At 39.7% G+C, this 24,567-nt stretch overlaps 1 protein-coding gene across 12 annotated transcripts in view; it reads right to left on the bottom strand.

The window, feature by feature from the left end:
- The window catches only part of trpm3 (transient receptor potential cation channel, subfamily M, member 3), a gene marked incomplete at both ends in the record, with an annotated part of 142,316 nt that overhangs the window by 40,592 nt on the left and 77,157 nt on the right, over window positions 1-24,567 (bottom strand). For 10 of the 12 annotated variants that reach the window (XM_080051476.1, XM_080051480.1, XM_080051481.1 and 7 more), the window contains 5 exons: window positions 6,010-6,181; window positions 7,413-7,537; window positions 9,240-9,453; window positions 10,444-10,645; window positions 11,987-12,066. In XM_080051476.1, the coding sequence (XP_079907602.1) occupies window positions 6,010-6,181; window positions 7,413-7,537; window positions 9,240-9,453; window positions 10,444-10,645; window positions 11,987-12,066 (793 nt within the window). Of the gene's footprint in view, window positions 1-6,005; window positions 6,182-7,412; window positions 7,538-9,239; window positions 9,454-10,443; window positions 10,646-11,986; window positions 12,067-24,567 lie in introns of all 12 variants that reach the window. The other 2 variants (XM_080051483.1, XM_080051484.1) reach the window with 1 other exon arrangement.

Below are 24,567 nucleotides of genomic sequence, written 5' to 3'. Positions count from 1 at the left end.
ACATTTTATAAACCATTCTCCTGCTTTCCGTCTTACAACCTGTCTTACTCTGTCCAGTTTTTCTTTCCAACGCTACTCAATGTTCATCCTGTGCCCTCCATTCTGTTTTAATACAGTTGTGTTTTGACTCTTCTAATTCAAAAGCTGTGTGACCGATGGATCTCCGCGCCCTGCAACCTCATCCTGGCCAGCATAAGTCACAGAGGAGAATCCATAGTGTGTTTCACATAATGAAGCCTATCCGCCACCATTACGCTTTGCCTCACACAGCCTCACGAGACCTTTCAACTATAGATAGCATATAAAACAGCTTTCAATAGGGACAGTTACATAAGGAGAATATTTAAGGGACCTCGCCTACTTCAAAGAGGTAAAACGTCACTGTGCCACATCACATGACATGACCAAACAGCAACAGAACTGAATGTGAAAGAGAAGCAGACTTATGACTTGTGTTTTGAATTTGATTCTTCCATTTCTTTTGGATGTCTATTTTAGCTGTAAGCTGCATTGGTGTGGATCGGGCATTTATTGATGACTGGCAGCAGTATCTAAAGCATATTATTGTTCAATCAAAACCCTACAAGGATCAGATGAAGAGGGCTAAGCACAGCTGTGTACTGGCTAGTTGGAAGGACACATTCCTGCCTGCACACAGAATCACACAAATACACAGATCGAGGTGCACACACATCAACAGATGATAAATGAAACACAATTCTCTTACGCCTGACCAAACAAAAACAAGAGGCACATTTCAGGATTGACCTAGCATGCATAGTTCATTTGTGTAATTAACCACAGCCTTAACTACTGTATTTATTCCTGTGGGAGCTTGGATGTATTACAACATGGATTAGAAAGCCACACATTGTGGCCCATACATTCTAATTAAAGCTGTCAACCCAGCACACACACCGAAAAGGTTCCTCCTGTTTCCCTCTGTGGGTGCACATATATGAATGGAACCAAAATAATATGTTGATGAATTCTTGCTGCCTTTATATTAAGTTGGACCTAATGGTTACACCTCTTACAACTCAGTGATAAAAGTATTTGTGTGTGATGCCTAGCGGATGTGTTTTTTAGGTTTAGAGACATTTGAATTATAATGAATGCTTAGAAAGTTTTTTCTGGATCCATGAACATAATATTCCACCAAAAAACAGTGCTATTTCTGGAGGCTTGAGTTGAAATTGGAGCTTAGCAGTGTTAGCACTCTGCCAACTGCTGCATCTAGTGAACTTGCTATTTTGTACTTTTCTGAATTTAATCCGGTGTTTGTTAGAAAATTGAGAGCCCTATGAATAATCGTATCTGTGGAGGCGAATTTTTGTAGTCGGAACATTCCCTTTATATCAAATAAAACACTCAGCACTTGAAATTCATGTTCTGTTTCCATCAGTACACCCTGATATCATTGTTGTTGCACTCTTCAGATAACTTTCAACTTTCACCCAGCCGTGTTGCTAACTGAATACTTTAAACCTGCTGTGCAATTGGTGTTACGATAATGTACGTTACTATTACTACTAGTACTGCAGTGAATTTCCATTATTGGGATAATTTATAATATGCTCATGAGTTATTTTAAAAAGCTTGCTAACATACAGTCCTATACTGATTCCCTGAGGGGGGAATATAACAAAATGTAAGGTAAAGTAATTAAATTATGTTTAGGAACCACTCCCTGAGTTTTAAGAATATATTGAATATTATCGGGATAACATTGTGAATAGATTTTTTTTTGTCCACGATACTTATGATGATATGAAATTTTCATATAATCCCACACCAACCCGAAACACTATGGTTTCTCTCAGCACATTCAGCCTTTTCACCCTCCATTCTTGGACTGACTGTATCCGTGCACAATACAGACATCAACGCATCAGATCAAACAATCGTCAAACCCCTACTCTCACTTCCTCCATGTACGTTCTGATCTCCTAAATAGTTTTAACCTCTCAGGAGGGAAACTACCCTGAAAAAGTGTGAAAAGAGATAGAGCAAGGCGGTTGATGAGAATACATGGCCAAAACTTTCTATATCTATCCAGCCTTGCAGATGATGAAATACGAGCAGTAGAAGGAAATAGGGAGGAAAAGATGAGCGTTTAAGCGAGGCACACTTAAATGGTCCTAATTAAGGATCCAGCAATGATTCATGCTCTGTGTGCGTGGGTGTGTGCGAGTGTCTGTTAGTATGTCCGTCCATGTGCCAAATTAGTATCAGCGTGACTGATGGAGGTGTGCTACAGTATGTGTGGGTTGTTTTCATCCCCACACTCTGAACACACACACACAAACACTCTTATCCTAGCATCAACTAAACAAGAAAGGAAACATCCCAACTGTGAAGGTAGCGTGACATAACAGGCTACAGAATAACAGGTCAGGGAATACGGTACATTTACAGGGCAAAACCTTCTCTCAATCTTTACCCGTTCAGTTGTATTGTGACATCAAGTGGAATTCTGATTTAAACTGATGTTCTGTGCCACCTTTTTAAGACAAGTTATAGTGTTATCATTAGGGCCAGACCGATTTATCGGCTGGCCGATTATTACATATTTCGGAATTATCGACATTGGCCGTTTTTTTGCCGATTTTTTTTTTTTTTTTCAAGCAATCATATGTGAAATGTATTGCTGCCCTGGAGGTAGCCTAAATGAATAGCATTAATGCTATAGCCTATTTACAGCAGCAGCAGGTGTGTTGGTCATCGCTTGACTGTTAATAATAATAATAATAATAATTGATATAATTTATATGGCGCTTTTTTGGAGGTCATTCAAAGAAATTTGACCTCATAGAGAATCATACATGTAGAAAAAGAAAACAAAATACAGAAAAAATGTAAATAAGGTTTGAATTGGAGTCAGGTGTCATTATGCTTCCTTAAAGAGGTGAGTTTTGAGTTGTCTTTTGAATGTGTTTATTGAGATGCTGATGTTTGGGGGGAGGGAGTTCCAGAGGGTTGGGTGCAGTAAGATAAAATGCATAATGTCTGAATTTAGACATATTTGTTACACTTTATTTTTTTTAGACAATGTGTATTGCAATACAGAAAAAGTTCCTGTACATGTTTTCTTCAGTAAAAGGTATATACATATTTAAGGGTTCAAAAAAGTAAATTTTTTCAATATAGGCTATATTTTGTGGATTATTTTTTTTTTTTTTAAATCGTAATCTTAATTTTTCTCTGAAAATAATCGGCATCGGCATTGGCACTCCAAAATCAATATCGTTGAGAGTACCTTTGGTACCAAATACCTTTGAGAGTCTATCATGAATAATGGAATTGAAGGGGGAGAGGTATTTTCTCTTCCCAAGTATGTATGTTGTAAGCGCTCTGTCAAACTACACATTTACAAAAAGTGTGGAACATATGAGTTGGCTAGGGGCTCTCAAACAAATAATGTTTTTAAAATCACAATTATTTTGAAATTATTAAAATATTTTAAGAATTTTAATCAAAATTATATTCAATTGCATTTCACAACTTTTCACATTAACAATATATCCAGTATTTCCGCAGTATTTTACATATTTTGCTGCCACAATTCACACTACTTATCCGATGTTTAAATTATTTTCACAACACATAACATGTTGTACACATCCTCAACTTATAATCATCCCTGGAGCCTTGGAAGTCTTATTGTATGTCCAAGCATTCCCACTATTGGCTCATTTATCATTTCACCACAGGTTTGAACACTCTGGAGGGCCATGCTTATCATTTTGACATGTTTTTAATGTGTAAGTTTGTGCATGAACACACCTTACCCCCGACATGGAAAGCTAATATTCATTTATACAACTCATAATGTTGATTGTTTTCAAACCTGAATCAACATTAAAATAGCTTTTGAATATTACATTTTGCCTACCATATCTTTTTACTATTTTACTGCTTTTCTGTGCTCTACTGGATGCAGTCACATTCAGCAGGTGACATTTTTCAACCAGAATCAAACCGTGACACTGCAGCTGTATGATGCGTCAAAGAACGCGAGCCGCCAAGTAATCCAGTTGGTCACACAAGTAGATAGCATAAGACGGGTTTTATTTTTAGCTATATCGGAAAAATCAAGAGTTTGTCTGGGCACTTATGGTGCTTGAAAGAAGAAGATTACAACCCTCTTGATGTCCCATGTAACGTAGCTTGACTGTAATCTCTTACTGTATGGGCTGATCCACAGTAGAGGTCACAATGTCACAGCTAATCTGCAACACAAGGTTTTATGGCTTCTGGATTCAATTACCCTAGCTACTTCATTTTCTACCTATGATGTGATTAATGAAACAAACCACTGCTATAGAAGAATAAGTGAAGGTTACACAGTAGACAGAGTTATGCGCACATTCAATTTACAAAGTACTTGTGCATCCATTTTAATATTCTGGGGTATTAAGATGGAATGTAGGAGGGCACGCTCAAGGTGCCTCATTCTTTCAAGCAGACGTTATCTGAACCTGCACAAATGAATAACTTTTAGTCTTCTTTTGACCGCCAGGGTTTTATTATTTACCTGAACAATTCTGAGAGACAAAATACGAAAACATTCATGAATGAATCATATTACTTCACCTCGCTTTTTCAGTGAAGTCACCTCTGGGTAATATCTTGTCTCACTGCCTGTATCTTCTTCAGCGGCTTCACACTTCCTTCGCGCTTTATATAATTTTTCTTCCCTCAATCCCTCTTCTCTGTTTTCATTTTTCACTCTCCTCTCTCTCTCTTTTACTCTGAGGCAGGCTTTTGATTAAAAGGCATCATGACCACCGCTGTCAAAATAGCTGTGCAGTGGTGCAAAGTGAGCTGTGCTGAATGGTTTCAATAATTTTATTGATTTTCTTCCTCTTTTAAGCTTGACAAGGTCTGTTGGCTACAGGTGATGGTAAGGAGGAGTTACAGTACCTAGATAATATGTCCCTGCGTGTGCGCCTTTAAAGATCAGAAATAAGAGTATAATTTTTTAAATCAGCAATCTTTAAATTATAATGTAATGTATGACTGAGAGAGAGAAAAAAGAACTAGAGGTTACATGTGGTCCTTAACCCACGTGTAAGGCAATTCAAACTTAAATGATTTTTCCCTCTTTACTTTCTTTATCCTTCCTTCCTCAACAGCCCCTCAGGCTACTCTTTGATCCTACACAGCATCCCTGCAGCGAGTAAAACTGATGCACTCCACAACTGACTGGGCAGGTAATCAAATCAAGAAACAGTCCTTATCCGGCAACTGTTGCCAACCTGCTTGACAGGTTACCCATTTGAAGATGGTTATTGATGTTTCCTCAGACACTACAGGCTGTTAAGAACAGCTTGAGAGAGTCCGTGGGTGATATAGCTCTGTGTTACGGTCAGCAGAAAGTACTGTATGGAGTGCACATGGTCACTTATCAATTTGTTCCGAGGAGGCAGTATTGCTGCTAATCATAGATCCACAAAAAAAATAAAGATACATAAATAAATTAGGGATGGTGCAGTATGTTACTATTATATGTCAGATGCTTATATGACGACTGGGCGTCCCTTTGCCTTCCCAGCCCCTTTTGTATGAGTCCAGGCATAGGATGACAAAGGGAAGTCCATGGGTCACATGACTGGAGGATGAACAGAGAGGAAATGCATTTGTGTATCCTGTTAACCCCAGGGACATTTCTTAAATACCTGAACCCAAAAGGTTTAGAAGAATATGGCAATGGTTTCACTAGTGGAAAAAGCCCAGTTTCATTCTGAGTGACATTTAACATACCTTCATAAAGTCCTCTATCAGTGAACACAAGTGATAGGACTGACAGATAACAACAATGGTGCTGAGAGAAGTAAAGTTTGAGTCATGATAATGACGGCATTGTAACCATGTATCCATTTGATAAAATACTTCCTGACACCCTGTGAGTTATCATGCTGTGTGACCATAAAAAACGTCCACTAATTCGGGGGTAAAAAGGTCTGTTGATAGCCATGACAGGCCAATACAGTAAAATCCACTCACGTGTGTTGATCTTTTGCAGGGAAATGTGTTTCTCCAGCTGGCGTCGCAGTTTGACTTCAGCTCCGTACTTTCCCGTGGTGCCATTGTCTGCCAGGATGAAGTGGGAGTGGAGACTGTTTAGAACGGTCAACTTGCTCAAAGGGTTTGACATGGTCTGGTATGGTCGCACCACCTAGCCAAGAAAAAAAGATAGCATTGAAGTTATTACAAAACATCTGAGAATCTTACGGCTTAGAGGGGTTTGTGGCAACTTGACAATGTTCAAATGAATGGCTTAACGATAACGACTGCATGTTTTTTTTTAGCACAATTAATGTTGCTCAAGTATTGGCAGCAAAAAGAAAAAGACAAACATTGCAGAATGTTTCATTTTCAAAAATTTTAAATTTAGGAGATTTAACACCTCAAATTCAATTTAATTGCTATGCAGATTCTACTCCGCCTTAAAAACAGTTGAGTAAGGACCTCTGTGGCTTAAGGGGAAATTTTCAAAAGTTTGAAAAATAACCTTTATGGTCATCTGGGATTGTCTTGGTTTAAAAGCTACACATTAAAATGGAAACCCCTATCCTATCACAAAATGGCACATACTTTGCAGGCATAAGAGACTAAAAAAGAGATGCCTCATGTTGCATCAATTTCACCAATGTATTTTCATTAGCCACTGCTGTTATATCTACAGCAGGTTCTAAGGTTAGCTCAGAAAAACAATCTGACACATTTACACAATCCATCATTTTAAACAACACATTTATTTTGCTGTTAATAAAATGACACGGGGTAGCCTGAAGTAGCTGGGGAGGAGCTTAGTTTGAATCTTGTGTTTAGTGTGAGGGATTATCTTTGTGTGACTAATTTTCTTTCATTCCAATGTTGCATAGTGGGCCTTTGATAATCTCATTTTAGCTTTTAGTATTCATTGACTTTGCTCGACTTGTTCAATAGGACAGAGTGCAGCACATTCTGATGGAATTTAATGTAACATTAATTCCAGAGATTTAATTGAGTCAGCATGTACTGCGCAGTCTCATGTAGTTCTGCCAGCTGTCCAACTCTCTTTGGAGGAATGTTTATTACAGATTGACTTACTCAGCATCTCAGTTAATAAATGCAATTCAAAAGATTTTGCAACTATGCAAATGACATTTTCCACACTCACTCACTCACTCGCACACATGCACCGCACGCACGCACACATGCACCGCGCACACACACACACACACACACACACACACACACACACACACACACACACACACACACACACACACACACACACACACACACACACACACACACACACACACACACACACACACACACACACAAACACACAAGAACTAAAGCCAGCAAACGGCTAGTCTGTCAGTGTTTTTCTAAATGTTTTTTCCTCACAGACTCACATCTTTTCCAACAAGATCCTCTTGGTTTTCTACGATGCCCCATGGAGCAATGCCAATGGTGCAGATCTTCCCTCTTGACTTGGAGGCGTGGTCTTTCAGTGCATCACCCACATGGCGAATCACCCCTGTGTATGTGTGTGTGTGTGTGTGTGTGTGTGTTTGTGGATTTGTGTTGCAGAAATGTTTAGGAGTGTTAAGAGAGAACGACAGAAACATTACAAATCAGTTTTGTCACAATCAATAGACCACCTAAAGAATGAATAAAGTAGAATGATATACTCTGCAGTGAGAGATAAACAGAATGTCTTTCTACAGAAAGACCACAGCATAGCAGCCAGTGTGAATGCAAACACATTTACAGAAACACAGATTCAAACAGACAGGTCGTAGCTCCAGGCCTCTAGTTGTGGTCCTCAGGGGAGCAACAGTCAGACCTGGAGGCCAGCTTATCCTTTCTCTCCTGCTGACATTCATTCTCTCTCCACCTCCAATCCATCACTTCATCTATTATACAGGCTTCTCTCCCACTTTTTCTTGACTCTGCACCCATTCTGTCGTAACCTCACTGTCCATTCCTTTCTGTATTCAAGAGTGGGCACACTGTGGAAAAACTATTTATTTCCACCTCCTATTAATTAATTCAAGTCAGTAAAAAAAAAGTTAACTCATACAGCGAAGACAAAATTAATAGGCACTAATAAGAAATCCACTATCAACACCTCTGAAAATGTTTGACCAAAGGCAACAGGCTAAGAAACACATATGCAGTCCATACCATCCTATATATTTTACAAAAGAGTAATTTATTTCCATTCCCATGCATGTTAACAATTGATAAAAGTTTCAACATATACTTACAGTCATTTGACAAACAGGAGCGGCCAAGTTTCCAATCCATAACTTATTGAGAGCTCAAACTTAATCATGGTCAATACCCTCCATATGCATAATAACTTCATATATTTCATCTGCTGTCCATCTGTCAGTGGAGTTTTGTTTTACCTATTTTCTTTTCAACCTATAATCCAATTTTGTCACAAACACTGTTACCAAATCCTCTTGCTGCTGCATACTTTGAGCAGATTATTTAATGGACTGCTTTAACACTTCCAACCCTCCAACACTTAACTATCCATCTGTTCAAGATCCAGTCCACTGAAATCCTCATAAATCCTGCCCCAGGCCAAATCCATCCAGCTCGGTATCTCCAGAAAGAGATCTCCTTAGTCACCAAAGTCACTTATTCACTATCTTAAATACTTGTAGATTCTAAAAGGGGAAACTTTATATTGATTTCAATGGTACACCCTACTTTCTGTCAGTGTGTCAAGACGTTTTTTAATCAAATGCATCTTTTGGTCCAAATGTGACACCCTTATATTGACTTTCATGATAAAAAATAAGCAATCTAGACTCCCTTACACTATTTACTTTAACTCTCTTAAGATGCATGCATTATTAATTGAGAGCTATTACTTAACCTATTTGGTTTGACTTTGAGTGTCTCTAAATATAGCTGAGTGCTCATATATAATGTGTTTAAAAGAACCATTTTGCAGTTATCCAGTGGTTCAACATCCTTGCAGCCCTGAAGGCTTTGATAAAGGGTTATTTAATAACTGATAACTCATGAAGAACATTTGAACACAGTCATCATACTCCCAGCACAAGAACATGGCTCAATTTATATAAAAGGAAGTGAGGCTGCACATTGCTGATAGAATATCCAAATGACATAGACTTTACATAACACATAAATATCTATTCCAGGAAAGGTAGCAAGATGTGTGAGTACTTCAAAAGCTGCATGACTGTACTGTACTTTACCTGTGTTGACCCCTCCGGTGAATATCCAGGCTCCTGTTGTCATGGCAGCCTTGATGAGCCCTTTACCAAAGACCTGTTTGAGTTTGGGCTGTAGTTCAAAGTTCTGCAGGCCCCCGTGGACTGAGATGAGCAGCTTGGGCAGATCCAGCTGCCACTCCTTGGTCATCAGGTGAAGCAGCAGGTCAGGCTTGGTGTCATAAGATACTCGCACGTACTGAAAAAAGTGGGGCATGTGTCAGTGATGGACAAGAGCATAATATCTGCTTTACCCTCAGGCACACAATGACCTGAAGTCTGCATGTGCCTGAGGCATACACACAAACAGGATCGCACACATAGACACAACACTACATTTAAAAACAACATCTAATCTGTAATGACATATCACTTGGATCACAGTGTCTTTCCATTTTCAAGCTGCAGCAGCATTCAACAGAAGTTGTTATGCTTGGAGAGCTGCATGTATTATAGAGCATCTGTTAATTTATCATCCCCAGACACCCAACCTATGTTTCTTCAACGTAAATGAATAATTTAACAAGGGAATGAATCAGATATAATTCAGCTCTAACCAAATGGATGTCCTGAATCTTACTGTATGTGTGATGTCATTCTGTCACCATGTAACAGGTACAATCAGCCTACTTTTGAGATGGATTAATTAAATAGGCAAACATTTAATCTGTGGCAGTGTCTATGCACAAGTATTTTAAATATAATAACACTTAATTATACTTATTGTATTGATTTTGCTGTCATCTTAAAGTATGCTGTTATGATGCATTTTTGTCATTCTGGATATGTGTGATGCATTTACATTTGAACCAGCTTCAGTGTAATTTGAAGAGAAGCTGGATTGCAGAGGAACAAAAAGACTCTAGATGAGTAATTATTACATCTCATCTGTATTTGGACTATGTAGCTCCTGTTTGACCTCCATGCCTAAACCTCCATTAATATTTCCATCTTTTGGGGTGAATTAAATAATAAGTCTGCCATTTTCAAAACCACACTTATAAACATGAGGGAAGGGTTTCCATTAGACACTTAAAACTCGGTGCACGTTTATCCTCACTCCCATGTGTTGTCTCTGTGAGTTTATTTCTGGACCTCCAAAACCGTTTTTTGTTTTGCCTTAGGCAGAACAAGAAAGGAAGTCCACTGACAAAATGCAACAACACAGTAGATTTGTCATGGGAGTCACCATGGCTTTGTTGGAGTGTCCTCCTCCCTGGAACTCAATTGTGCCGAAGGCATCGGTGGGACTGAGCTGTGTGTGTTTGCTGATCGACCACTTCTCTGACAGGCTGTCATTCTTGGACAAGCGCTCGGACTTATCATTCTGACTGGAGGAAATGCCCGGAGGGAGGCCCACATGCAGACCTACCAGACGACCACAACAGCACCTGGATGAGAAGAGACAGTGAAGTGAAAGAGAGATTTGTATATTGCACACAAGTTTCCATATAGCAACTGAATTCTTTAGAAGCCAAAACCCCAAGAGGAACTACTGTGGCACCGAGACAGAAACAGGAGAGGGTGAGACGGAGATTGTGTGTGACTGAAAGGGAAAAAAGCGTCTTTCTGCCTCATGCGTCATCAACACACGTGTTTTTGACTTAAAAGAGAAAAGTTAATTTGATCTTGGAGAACATTTCTTTCCCCTCCTATTGGCTTCCGCCTTTACTCCAGTTATGCTAATTCTGTTTACCTAACAGACAGTGCCATTTCCTGAGTTTGTCACTATGAGGACTGGTAGTTAGTTGCAGGAAAAAGACTTCTCTCTCTGACTTTGTTGCCCTAAGCAACATCCTCAGCTGTAGTGAATATTTTGATTACGTCAACTTGACAGTGAGTTTGCAGGAGCAGGAACTTTGAGATAGTGAGTGCAGCCTTATCATAACAATCATGTTATAAAATTAGTATTATAAATGTACATAGTTACGCTTTGATATGCTGATGAGCAGTACGCTGCTCTGGGCTCTATTTTGTCTGTTGCTTAATGAATAACCCTCTGAAATAATGTTAGGAATATTTTACTGTACTCAAATTTACCCTTTGTGGTTTTCTTATGTAAAATGTCAGTGTTTTGGCTCATTATTGAAGAGCATCCACCTGTGATGCAAATAGAAGCCAGCGTGATAGTAGCGTGACTGTGGCACAGGTGGTCAATGATCGAAGGGTTGGTGGTTCAATTCCCACCCTGCCACCTGTGTCATGGTGATTGTGTCCTTGGGCAAGACACTTCACCCACCTTGCCTCATGTGAATGTGTATTTCTGATGTATGTTTGAGGTCGTGGTCGGAGGGGCCGTAGGCGCGGAATGGCAGCCACGCTTCCGTCAGTCTGCCAGAGCAGCTGTGGCTACTATCGTAGTTTAATACTACCGGTATGACTGTGTGTGAATGAATGGAACCTGGAACCCTGTAAAGTGCGTTGAGTGCGAATAAAAGCGCTATATAAATCCAATCCATTACTTTGAGGCATTTTTTAAAAGGTCAGTAGTGTAACAGGGGGTGGGCTATCACATTAGCTTGCTTGCTCATTACAGTCTTGTCGCTTTTATAGGAAAAAATGCAGCTGCATCCTAAATGTATAGCCTTTTTTAAAATACAAAATATCTTTCTTGTAAAACAAATGACTAGCTGGAATCAAGGGTAATGTAATTGACATACATACAGTATACACAATATTGCAAAGCGTTGAGATTGAGATTTTCCCTTTCTATCACACACTGTGTTACTCACCTATGGTGGTCTTTGGCGCTCACTATGATATGAACACATTCTCTCTTGCTGAAGGCTCTTTCTATCCACGATTTCTGTGCCTGCAGAAATGATGACAGAAGAACTCAGTCAGTGTTTGTCAGATAATGGAGCTGTGACCTGAGCATGCAGGAGTGTCAGCAGACTGGCAGCAGCAGCGGGCTCCAATCATGAGCAAACTTATGTTTGACTGAGGTGTTCGCCTGTGAAAGAAAGCGTTTTCTTGTCTTCCAATAAATAAGAAGTGTTCCGTGTGTTGTGTAAAATAACAGCCAGAGCATTGCTGGTTTGGGGATGGCAAACAGAGCATACACAACATTAAAAGAAAACAATCAGCAATCTCACACCCAAACCTAGTTGCAGACTAGAAACAAGCACTTTGGAAATGGCACACATACATACAAACACACACACACACACACACACACACAATTCAGAGACTCTCACACATAATTAAAATGCTGTTATTCGGGGACTGGGAAAGGAAAAGCAGATGTTACTGTGAATACAGTGAGGCGGTAAATTATGTCTGAGTATCAGTCCTTTCATACTCTTATTTAAAGCCAGCTAAGCCTTTATGCATTATATGATCAAAGGTGTGTGTGTTGTCTACACAAGAACACAAAGCACACAAACATATTGTAGATTCTACAGTATGTGTGTGCTTTGTGTTCTTTGTATTGTGCAATATAGAAAGTCTCCTTCAACATAAAACAGCTGGTGGAATGTTGTATTGGTGACAGCATGTATCCTGCGGTCACATCTGCTGCAGGTCTGAGTGACAGAGAGAATGACTTGAGCAAATTATTCTGCCACAGACATGACCAGTAAGACACTGTAGAGCCACGGGGCTGGCCCATGATACTCTTGCAGCACAGGATAAGAGACTCATAGACATGTGGATAAATGTCTGTCACCACAGATACATGCATTAATACTTGTTAAGTGCCAACAAGGATAAGTACAACAATAGATCATCTGTAAGAAATAATAAGAAAGGACACTGTATCCAGAGCTGTATGATCAAAGTATGAAGAATGTCGGCCTATTCTGCTATTCTGCCTGTTATTCAAAGGGGCATTACAGTACTTATGGAGCAGGCAGTTGTATTGCCCTTTCTTTTGGTATGCTATACAATACAACTACTTTAGTAGTGGGTGCTGCCTCAATGTTCTCCTTTATTTCCCTAAGTTCCTTTGGGTTTGATAAGAGGAAATACCGTAAACAAACTGCAGTTATTCCTACAATGCATTTGAAGATTGCAATGAGTTAAGGTACTGGTACAGTACAGCAACACTTTTTTCCACTAACAGCCAGGAAGGAGCAGATACTAAATGACTGAGTAAATCCAGAGACAACACACTGGGAATTGGTAAATTTCATAACCTATTCCCTGCCAACCAAAAGTCATGCAAGTCCTTTGAGACACATGAAATCTCACATGTTCATTTATGAACAATTCAGACGAGACTGGTGGAGGAAGCTGTGGCGTAACGTTACACTAATACCCGGTCAAGTGGATTTTAAGATAATAGCTACACTCTTTATCTCAGCACATAGCAGTTTCACATATCGTTTCTGGGCCTGGTCCTGATTCCAGTCTTGCGTAAATATCTTACATTTTTAGAACAATTGTCATAACAACAACACAACACAATTCACTGTAGGATTGTATCTCCCTACTGCCAACTGGCACAGCCTGGAATAGGATTGGTTCAGCTTCCATCGATTGTCAAGCCCAAATCATTTTTATAATCTGTCAAACTATCACAACGGCTGTAGCAGATCAATATCTTTCAGTTTTTTCTCTTCTCTAAAATCTAGTTAATCCTTTGTATTGCATACGTTTAGGTGTCAATTTTCTGTGTCTGTGAATATGGGCACGGCACCTGCGGACATTGAAATCTACTTCTACACAGCACCTTACGGTTTAGAGGTTGCACTTCCTGGTTCGGCACCACTACTAAAGGAAGTGGACTATGTCTGTGCGAGGTTCCGTGGTGACTTCCCCCAGCGGTCCAGAATAGGTCTGTATGTCACAGCGGGACAGTCACAGACAAAGCAGGAGGACAGACAGACCAGACTCCCAAACCTTCGGCAGAGAAAACACAACAGCCGTGGAAACAAAAAGGACAGAGCGTTTTTTCTTTTATTTTTTTTCTGCTTTTTATTCTGGGAGAGCTGCCACGGCTCTTCTCCCAGCCAGCAGAGCTGAGAGCTGCTTGTACAGGGCTTTCCCCACCATCACGGCTACAACAACACACGCCCCATCCGCCTGACTGGCCCTGTCACACCACGGCACGCCAAAACCCACCGCAACCGGCAACAAACAGGCTCGGCCTACACACAGGCACACTTACCCTAACACCAGACTTCCCACGATTAACCATTACTCTGGGGGGCTGGGGGGCTGCTTTTAGAGATCACCCTGGCCACGATGACTCAGCAGCCCACAACAACGCCCCCAGCCCCATTCTTTCCCTGACATGCTAGAACTGTGTATTCATCCGCCCGTTCATCCTGGGACAAACTAGATCCGCGCAATTGTAGCGGCGGCAGAAGGTTTGAGACTTAATTTGTATTGACACTACGCTAAAAACCCAAACAAGTCGAACAACACGAAAGAAAACTTTCAAAATAGGTAACAGTAGTTTAACCTATAAGCATCCTGCCATCTTTGCACCCCATATTTTGCTTTACGCGTTTCAATTCTGCTTTTCTGTTTAGATATGGTGCGGACATTTTCTCACTATCTCTGGTTCATACAATTGCGTCTCTTTCTCTCGTTCTCCCCCTCACACTCCTCTGTTGCTTATGAGATTTGACATGGTATGATGAGATGGCACATTGCCTACACTCCATTGTGTAATTAAGATTTATCACCATGGTGCACACACACACACACACACACACACACACACACACACACACACACGGCTGTTGTGTTTGTGTGTAAGGAGTGACTGTGCGGCAAGTGAGCATCATCTGACAGCCTGTTAGGGGTCTTGACTCCATTACGCTGAAGCTCCACCGCCTCCACGCTCTTTTCCCTGTCCTTTCTTCCCCCTCCTTTACTATTGTATCTCCTCTTTCTTATTGTCACTGGCAGGGAGCTGAATTGAGAACCAAATCCAATCAACACCCTAATCTCTTTGCGTTTTCTCTCTCCCGTTTTTCCCCTTTACCTTATAACAATAATGAATGACTAACCTTTCTTGCAAATCAATTGTGTATAATGTATATATATATACACACATATACTGTATATATACATACACATATAAATAAAGACATATATACTGTATATATATATGCATATATATATATAGAGAGAGAGAGAGAGAGGGGGAGAGAGAGAGAGGTAGCCTGCAGCAATTGTAAAGAGCCTGTTACAAACTAAAACCTTTAAAAGACTGATAAGCGTACTATCAAGATAACCAAATCTTCCTTAGATTATCGGGCTGATCGTTTCTAGGAAGTGATAAAGCATCATCTTTCCTCTTGAGCTGCATTAAGTCTTTTATTTTCTGCTCTTTGTTCAACTCTTTAATATATTGCATTTGACTTTACTGCCAAGTCAGTGATAAAAGTACAAAAGAGACATAGCTGCATCCCTTGCTGAAGTGTATCTCAATTTCTTCTTTGGGTTTTAACACAGTGTTATCACATTCATAAGATATTGGTGTAAGCAGATAGTTAACGCATTCATGATTTCTTTTTATAACACATTGACATATTTGACGCACTTTTTGTGTAAAAGAAATGGCAAAGTCCATAGCTAAAGATGGTATCATTATTTTCTGAAAAAATCCTCTTCTGTTGTTGTACAAGGGGAGGACATCTCATTATTGCTGTACTTGAAGTCATAATCTTAAAATGAGAAAATAGATAAAATACGACAAATATAAAGATCAGAGATATTATAAAAATGGGTATTTCCTGAAACGGAGTAAGCACATACTACATGCAACTCTGAATACAATAACACTGAACATCTTGAAAATCTCAAACAGACATTTTTGGATTTCTTAATCAATGCAAAAACTGTAGTAGTTATAAGAGAGTACGTAGAACCCGTAAACAAATAGATTCATTTATACGAATTGAGAGATACTGAGTAAGATGTAGAGAAGACGACTTAGTTAGCCCAATTAAACGACTATACAAACTTTGCCACACAAGCCTGGGTTTTGGTCTCACCTGTATTATGTGATGGGTTGCATTGTTCCTTCATAAACTCGGTTGAATGTAAAGTAAGAGGCATGATCCTATCTTAAAATCAAGATGACTGAGCGAAATAGATCAGAGCAAACCTGATCAGGCAACCTCTCTGTCCACTGGCAACTGGTCCCACTCTGGGAATATTAGCACTGCTGGTGTGTGTGTGTGTGTGTGTGTGTGTGTGTGTGTGTGTGTGTGTGTGTGTGTGTGTGTGTGTGTGTGTGTGTGTGTGTGTGTGTGTGTGTGTGGCTGTGTGTTTTTCATGGTGCTGAGCCCAACAGCAAAAGCCCTGATTGACCACTAAACTAGTGTCAAGCAATACTGAGCCAAGAAATAAAAGAGAGAAATAAGTTAAATCACCCATCATGACACAGATGGTTAATTATATGTATAAAGCATAATCTATGTATCATTATGCAATGCAACAATAATATTCAAAATGTATGTGTGTGTGTGTGTGTGTGTGTGTGTGTGTGTGTGTGTGTGTGTGTGTGTGTGTGTGTGTGTGTGTGTGGAGGGGGGTCTGTGTGGGTGTGTTTAAAAAAGAGAGAATGAGAACTGTAGAATGTGAGAATGTGTGGCATCCACCTCAGCCACAAGTCTGTCCGAGATCAAGAGGGAAAGGGATTCTGAATGGCAAGAGAGCCTGTTAGGTGGAGCAACATGACATTCGTCTTGCCTGCTCACCATCCTTACTGTGTCCTTAATGACACACATACACACACACAGTTATGTATGCAAGTTGTTGGCACTGCATGTGCATATTTTCCATTTCTTTACACCTCAAGAGGTTCCAAACCTTTTCTCGTCCAAGGGATTAATGGACCTGCACATAATACTGACCAGGTTTAATTAGACTGAACAGTGGGGGAAACATAAGACTGTAATCTGAACTAAAAAAAGTATAATAATACAAAAGCAGGATAATCAAAGAAAGGAAAGAATGTACTTTCAAAAAACTGTAATCCTGCTTAATGTTAAGTAAAAAAACACACAACATACAAAAGTGAATGTAAGCTAAATCATGGGAAACAAAAGTGTTTCCCAGATCAGTGGCGAATGAATGTGTAACGTAATCAATGTCATGACGGAGTCAGAATGAAGTGCACATGGGGCAGGACAGTCCAGATGCTACAAGGCACCACAATGCATATGTGTGTATGTGTATGCACATAAGCCCCACAAAGAAATACACACAAATACAAACCAATTAGCAAGCAGTGAGGATGGTAAGGTTAACAGCAACATTTGCACATAAACACACTATGTTTGCTATCTTAGATGTTCTCCCTTGTCTGCCAAAACAAATATAGTATATTAAGAAGCAATCTTAGTTAATATATTGGCATTGTTATATCATAATGGTTTGTTACACTTAAAAAATAAGTTACAAAAATAGATATGAATTATTGAGGAACCAAGCATCCTTATGTTTTTTTGCTCTATGAAATATTCTGTTAAAACAAATGCGTTCTGTAGTCTATGGGAATTCAAATTCTGACAAAAAATCATGACAAGGTTTTACAAGGTTGGTTTTTCTGCTAAGGGCCTCTATTTGTCTTGCTAATGACAGACAAACATATTCAACAATATTTGAAGTGCCAAAGCAGATCCTGCCAGTCCCATGTGGCCACCTGCAGCTCTGAATTTATTGTTAAATCAAAACTAGTAACAAAATCGACTATGTCTACAAATGTGCAATCAGACACATCAGAGTGGCACAACATATTGTTTGAGACATGATCTGCATATTTTTAAACACTGGTATAGAATAATTTTGGTCTTTCGCCTCCCATTGTCTGAATCTATTTGATGTGATCTAAATGCTTTCATGTACTGATGGAAACATTTAGGAGGCTGGTTTAAATATGGAAATTAAGAAATTACCTTATATACAGAGTCATGGCACTTTAACAGAAGACTTTTGAAGCCATACAGATGGCATTACTGACAGGCCAGTCTGTGGCTTTGCTCTTGGACTCAGGGTGGCCAGAACAGATATGAACTGAAGTGAAGTTAAAATACAATCTCTATCATACTCATCATCTTGTAATGTCTCTGAGTTCTTCTGTCTCTCTATGACATCTCTTCTCAGTCTTTCTCCTCTATCAAGTCCCTATGTAACCCCAGACAACAGCAGTCAGGAACAAACCCTGCACACCATGTTACCCCTGAGATGGGCAATATCATATACAATGACCTTCCCCAGAAAGCTATCTTGAGCAGGTCAACAAAATGGTAAACAGCACTTCATTGTGACTTTCATTGTGAATTTGTGATCCAGACCAACAATCACCAATGCCAGCACTGGCAGTTACTGCTTGCATTAAGGATGAGGTTATTGCATTTAAATGGAGTCTTGTCAAGGAGGGGACCCACTTATGCAAGTGAGGTAGCATTCACTGACCTGAACACACACACAGACACTGGGTTTATTTCCCTGGAGGGTAACCGGCATGTATGCGTATATGGACACACACACACACACACACACACACACACACACACAACCATACTCTTTCTATCTCTGCTGCCCCTTTTACACTGACTGTGAAATTCTTGAATGTTCAGGCTTTCTTTCGCCTTGCCCTGCAGTGTTAATGAGACCGACACGGAAAGGCGTGACAGTTCCAGCAATTTTACTCTCAGATGTAGCAGGATTCCTGCAACATTGTCCACAATTTCACCATTTCACTTTGTTATTTAATACCACCATGTAACCAACAAACATAAAATAAAAGAATAGCTCACTTCAATTAACAAGCATTAAAAAACACATGGAATTTATTTAAATCCATTAATAAAAGAGCCACTGGGACTCCCTGTTTTAACACAATAGACAAATTCACCCTGGAGGAGCACAGCTCACTTAGATATTCAAGCAGATTTAATGCGATTTTAGTTTTAGTAGATTAAACATAAACTGCTATAGATCTGCTCCTCATTCTGAATCAGCCTTCCCAGGCAGCTGAATACACACATTTCAAACGTCAGTGTTGATATTGTGTCATTATTCACACCACCTACGACCGGATCAGTGACTAGTTATCTTTCCCTGACCTTTGAACTCAATGGCATTGAGGAGACCTTCCCGGAAATTATCTGGAATGGGATTTCTGCTATCCTGATGGCAGTCTTTACGGCAGGATGTGGCAGGTTATGGAGTGACTTGTAATTTATGGGTTTGACTGCAGCTATATCATGTCCTATGATGTAGAAGAGAGTAGATGGAGTAAAGCCATTAAAATAGCAATTCTATTTCATTCAGTTCTGCATGCAGTGTGTTTGATTTATAAAACATTTATTTGAAATCCTAAATACCACTTTAAAAAAATCATCCTCTTCAACATTTAATTTATTAATGGCTTTCTATGAAAAAAATCTAAGTGCACTTGTTGCTGTGAGTCATGTCCCCGAGATGTAACTGTAAATCAGAGAGCAATATAAAAAGGAAGAATCGAGGTTGGCACAGGTATGTGAGAAAGGTGGATAGAAATGCTAAAGAGAAAGGAAGATCAACAGTGAGTGGGGGAGAAAAGGAACAGCATGGTTGGGTGGAAAAAGGAAATATAGGGACTTTAGAGGCATATGTTGCTGCTTTCAATAGCTATAGGTAAGGATGCACACACCTTCTTTGTCAATGTGAAACAGCTTTCCTGTTACTCTACGTAAACACTCATCTTTAGTTACTTTCAAAAAACATCTTAAAATGTACCTCATTTTAAAAGCTTACGATACTTTGTGAAACTGAATGTATGTTATATTGTCTTTTTGCTTGTTAGTTACATCTTTACTTTGCTTTTTTACTATATGTACTTCAATGTATTTTCATTTTTGTAACATGACTTTGTAGTTGTTTTAGCTCTTTAATTTTATTTTTCTGTTTGTCTTTTTTTCTTTTACTTTTTTTCTTTACCTTATTGTATTTTAATATCAGGTGGACATCCCTTATAAGCCCTTCGGGGTTTCTTTTGTCCCACCCGTGCATTTATGTATGTTTATGCGCATCTTCTTGCCATTTTAATCTTGTTTATCTGCACAAATAAAACTAAACTAAACTAAACTAAAATGTTATCATAGAAATCAGAGTTTCAACTATCGGTTACATTCACTAGGTTATGGGGGTCTTCAGTACTACTGTATTCTCTGGCCTCAATTAACTCAGATCATCCCAATGAGTTCCATGCAATGTGGTTTACATGTATTGAGTTGCAAAGCGGAATTACAAATAACGATGGTTTCCTGCAATTCACTGCACAAACAGTATGTATTAATGCATGTGCAATGCAGCACTGCATTGTTCTTCAAGCAAGATCATTCCTCAGCAAGAGTGGGTGCTTATTCCACCAGTTGAATCGACTTATATAATTCAGCACACAACATCCAAAAAAGAATGGATTTAAGTGTGTATGTTTACGATGTGCTTGCCTATGCAATGTATAGACTACTGTGTATTGCTATGCTGTGCTTACTTGTGCACTAGTGCGCATGTGCGGGTGTGTTCAATGAGTGAGTGTAATGAGAGAATGCTTGCTTGTTTTAGCTCCCGTCGTTTTCAATCCATCTCCTGCAGCTAGAATAAACAGCTCTCTTTCCCACAGGCCTCTGCTAAGCCTAGCTGAACATCTGGCCAAGCAGACTCTAATCAACACTGGCATGGCCATTCTGTCTGTGACCGAGGGGATGGGGTGGGGGGGGCAGCTTCACACTTTGGGGGTCTGGTGTCAGCATCAGAGGGGATGAGGAGGATGGAAGGGGTTAGGTAGATAGTGGAAAGGGTCCAGGAAGAGGTAGACGATAAGGTTGGTGAGAGGGCAGCAAGAATGTTATCAGATTAAGAAGGGAAGAAAGTTGGAAGATGTGACATCAAATAGTCTTGCATTGTGAAATAAGGGATATAAGAGATATGAGAGTCAAAATGCCATGTGAAACAGAGAAAGTGTGGAGGTGATCAAAAGAAAAGAATGACAGCAGAGAGGACAGGGAACAGACAGTCACCCTGATGGGGACATGACTGAAGAGAGATGGAAAAGAAGAAAAGGGAGAAGTTCAGGGGCCATACAACATTAAGAACTGTGAAGAAGCAGAGTGATAGAAGAGAGGCACAAAAAAAGTGGACGTACAGGGATAGATAGGAGATAAAGAAATGGACAGGCAGGCAGGAGAGATAAGCTGGACCCCATTTTGTCCATGTCAAAGTGAGGGCAGAGAAGTGAGGAACAAAAACCAGAGGAAATGAAAAGCCATCAAGGAAAAACAGGGATGAAAGTCAGAGTGAGATGCAACAAGCCACAGTGAATGACAAGGAGAGCAACACGCCAGTGTACTGCAGTCAGTCTAATGATCTCAAGAAGTTAACGGCGGTTTGATTGACACCTGTCGAGTAGCCTAAGAAGTGATGATATACGTATATAACAGTTGGGAGCCAGAAGTAAGAAAGAAATAGGAAAAATAAATAGGGTGTGTATTAATTGTTTTAGTGGTATTGTTGTTAGGTGTGTTTGCATTAAGCTGTGCTTTGCAGTTTTGGTAAGTGTTGGTATGCTGGCTTGTCATGTTTTTTCTGTTGTGTCATATTGAGTTCCATTGTGTTTCATATTGTACAGTGACATGTTTTGTTGTGTTGTGTGGAATTTCATTGTGCTTATTGGGTAACGCAGTCTGACAGTCTCACTACACATTCGTTTAAAGAGGGGAAGGGGCATTTTGTTCTGTCTTTCCATAATCAACCAACAGTATTTCAATCAAAATGTAACCTATTGTAGCGTTCACCAGTCCATTTCCTCATATGTGTGTGTGTGTGTGTGTGTGTGTGTGACATGTATACAAGGCATCAAGCCCAGTCAAATAAAATAATACTAATCATTTATTTTCATTTATAGGTTTGGTGTTTCTATCTATTTATTTTCTTTTGTTGTTAGCTTTTTAGCTTCAAATGTATCTCTACCTGTCCAGCACTGTCGTTCATCTCATTATTATCTGCCTTGTGTTGTTGCACAAAATTATTTGGTGTTGTTCAATGAGAGCTGTTGCAAACCACTGTGCTGAGTTGTGTGTCTATATGCATGCGCAACGGACCGGTGCTACTGTGATGAAGTTGCAGGTGCTGATGTGGTTCAGGCCAAGGGCTGTGAAATTGCTTTTCGTTTGACCGCCATACTCAAGCATTCAGGGAGTTGGAATATGTGTGTGTGTGTGTGTGTGTGTGTGTGTGTGTGTGTGTGTGTGTGTGTGTGTGTGTGTGTGTGTGTGGAAATGACAGACTGAGAGAGAAAGGGACATTTTGCTGATGCTGGAAAAGCTGCAATGAGATGATCTGTGTCAAAGAGGCTCATATCAACAGACATAAAGCCGGTCTCTCCTCCTCCACCGCTACTCACTTTGTTCCTTCAAGTTCCCGTTCTTTCATGTCTCAGTGACACAGTGATTCAAAGCTTGCACTCTCACTGAGAGGAAGACCAGTGGTTTCAGGCAGGCGTCAGACACCGTACATCAAATAGCTTTCTGAAATCTCTAAAACAACTAGCTTATCTTTTGACGAAAGTAATTTGAGATCTAATGTTGCATAGTCTCCTGATCAATAGCTCTGAAGGAACATTAATGGAATTGGAATAAATTAACTTAACAAAAAGAAAAAAAAGAAAAAGAAAATATGTTGTATTCTAAAATAAAAGGAATATCAATTATTTTAAAAAAATTATTAGGGTGTGTCTTATAAAAAACATTATTTTCTCCAAGTGAAATATCTATCTTAGGAGTTATTTTTGTTTGTTTTAGCATAAGAGAACTTGTATATAACTGTTCTGATACTGCGCTGAAGCAGATATGAGCAGCTAAATCAATTCATCACAGGAAGATATGCAAGACCCACACACATTATGTCCGTCTCTTTTGCTGTCTCCTTGTTGTTCCCAGCACAGCGGGAACAGCTGACAATATTCCTATTCTGGCACGCTATCAATTTTATTTCCAAGCAAACACACACACAAACACACACAAGAACAAAAGATCCCTTGACCGTAACTATAGTAAACCCAGACCTTCCCATTACAGCAACATACATTCAATAGCATTAACGTTATGTTAGAAACCACACAACAAGCCAGAAATGTTTGTGTTGTCATAGACTCAGACTTGAATTTCAAGAAACACATTAAATCAATTAATAAGTCAGCCTACTACCACCTTGAAAACATATCAAGAATTAAAGGGCTCATGTCTCAGCAAGATTTAGAAAAACTTGTCCATGCATTTATCTATAGTAGACTTGACTACAGTGTCCTTGCAGGCCTTCCAAAAAAAGTCTATCAGACAGCTTCAGCTAATTCAGAACGCTGCTGCTCGAGTCCTAACTAGAACCAAAAAAGTGCATCACATTACCCCAGTTCTGAGGTCTTCACACTGGCTTCCTGTCACTCAAAGAATTGATTTCAAAATATAGATGTTGATTTATAAAGCCCTAAATGGTTTAGTGCCAAAATACATTACTGATCTGCTGATACGTTATGAACCATCCAGAGCCCTTAGGTCATTTCTATTTTTATTTAAATGTTTTATTTCTATTCATTCGCTTTTCTAATGTGTCTTATGTATTTTAATCTTGGCCCTGTAAAGCACTTAGAATGGCCTTGTGTCTGAATTGTGCTATATAAATAAACTTGCCTTGCCTTAAATCATTAGGAATATATTGGATTGGAGGTCTCCCCCTTTGCTTGTCTCTCTCTGGAACCCATTTTTCGATCAATTAGCAGTTTGTTCGCTTTGTAAACTCAATCTGACTCTGTATGAGAAGTGTTTGAGAGAGAAAGAGATACTTGATCCACAGATACATTAGGTATACAGGAAGAGAGGTGGGGACTGGGGAGAGGAAGGAATTCACAGCTCATCCCTGGCCGAAATGCAAAGTGACAGTGTTGGCCGTGCTGCCACAGAGAGAGGGGTGTATGCTTGGGCTGGGAGCATGTGGTTGGAAGATATGTGGATGAAAGAGACATTACATTATTGTGCGATGAACTAGCAAGTACAACCCAGGTCACTAAGCTTGGACAGTGTTTACCTCTTTAATTTCCCTCCCTCCGTCCCTCCCACCTCTCTCTATGCATTCAATCCCTGTAATCCATTACCCCTTCCATCGTTTTTTTTTGTTTTTTGTCATTCTCCCGTTCTTAATTTTTTCTTTCCCCTCCCTACCTCCCATCTCAGCACCACTGACACAGATCCTGGCAGGGCAGGATGTTGTTACCATGGATACTGAAAACTAGGAGGAAGCCCCGACCCCCCACACCCCTGCTCTTTGCATCCTGTCCCCCCCCCCCCTCATAGCCCCTTAGGCAAAGCAGAGA

This window comes from Ammodytes marinus (genome assembly GCF_949987685.1).
Source record: "Ammodytes marinus genome assembly, chromosome: 2".
NCBI lineage: Eukaryota > Metazoa > Chordata > Actinopteri > Uranoscopiformes > Ammodytidae > Ammodytes > Ammodytes marinus.
Note: the sequence above shows the minus strand (reverse complement) of the source record. Positions and strands in the feature narration are given on the sequence as shown.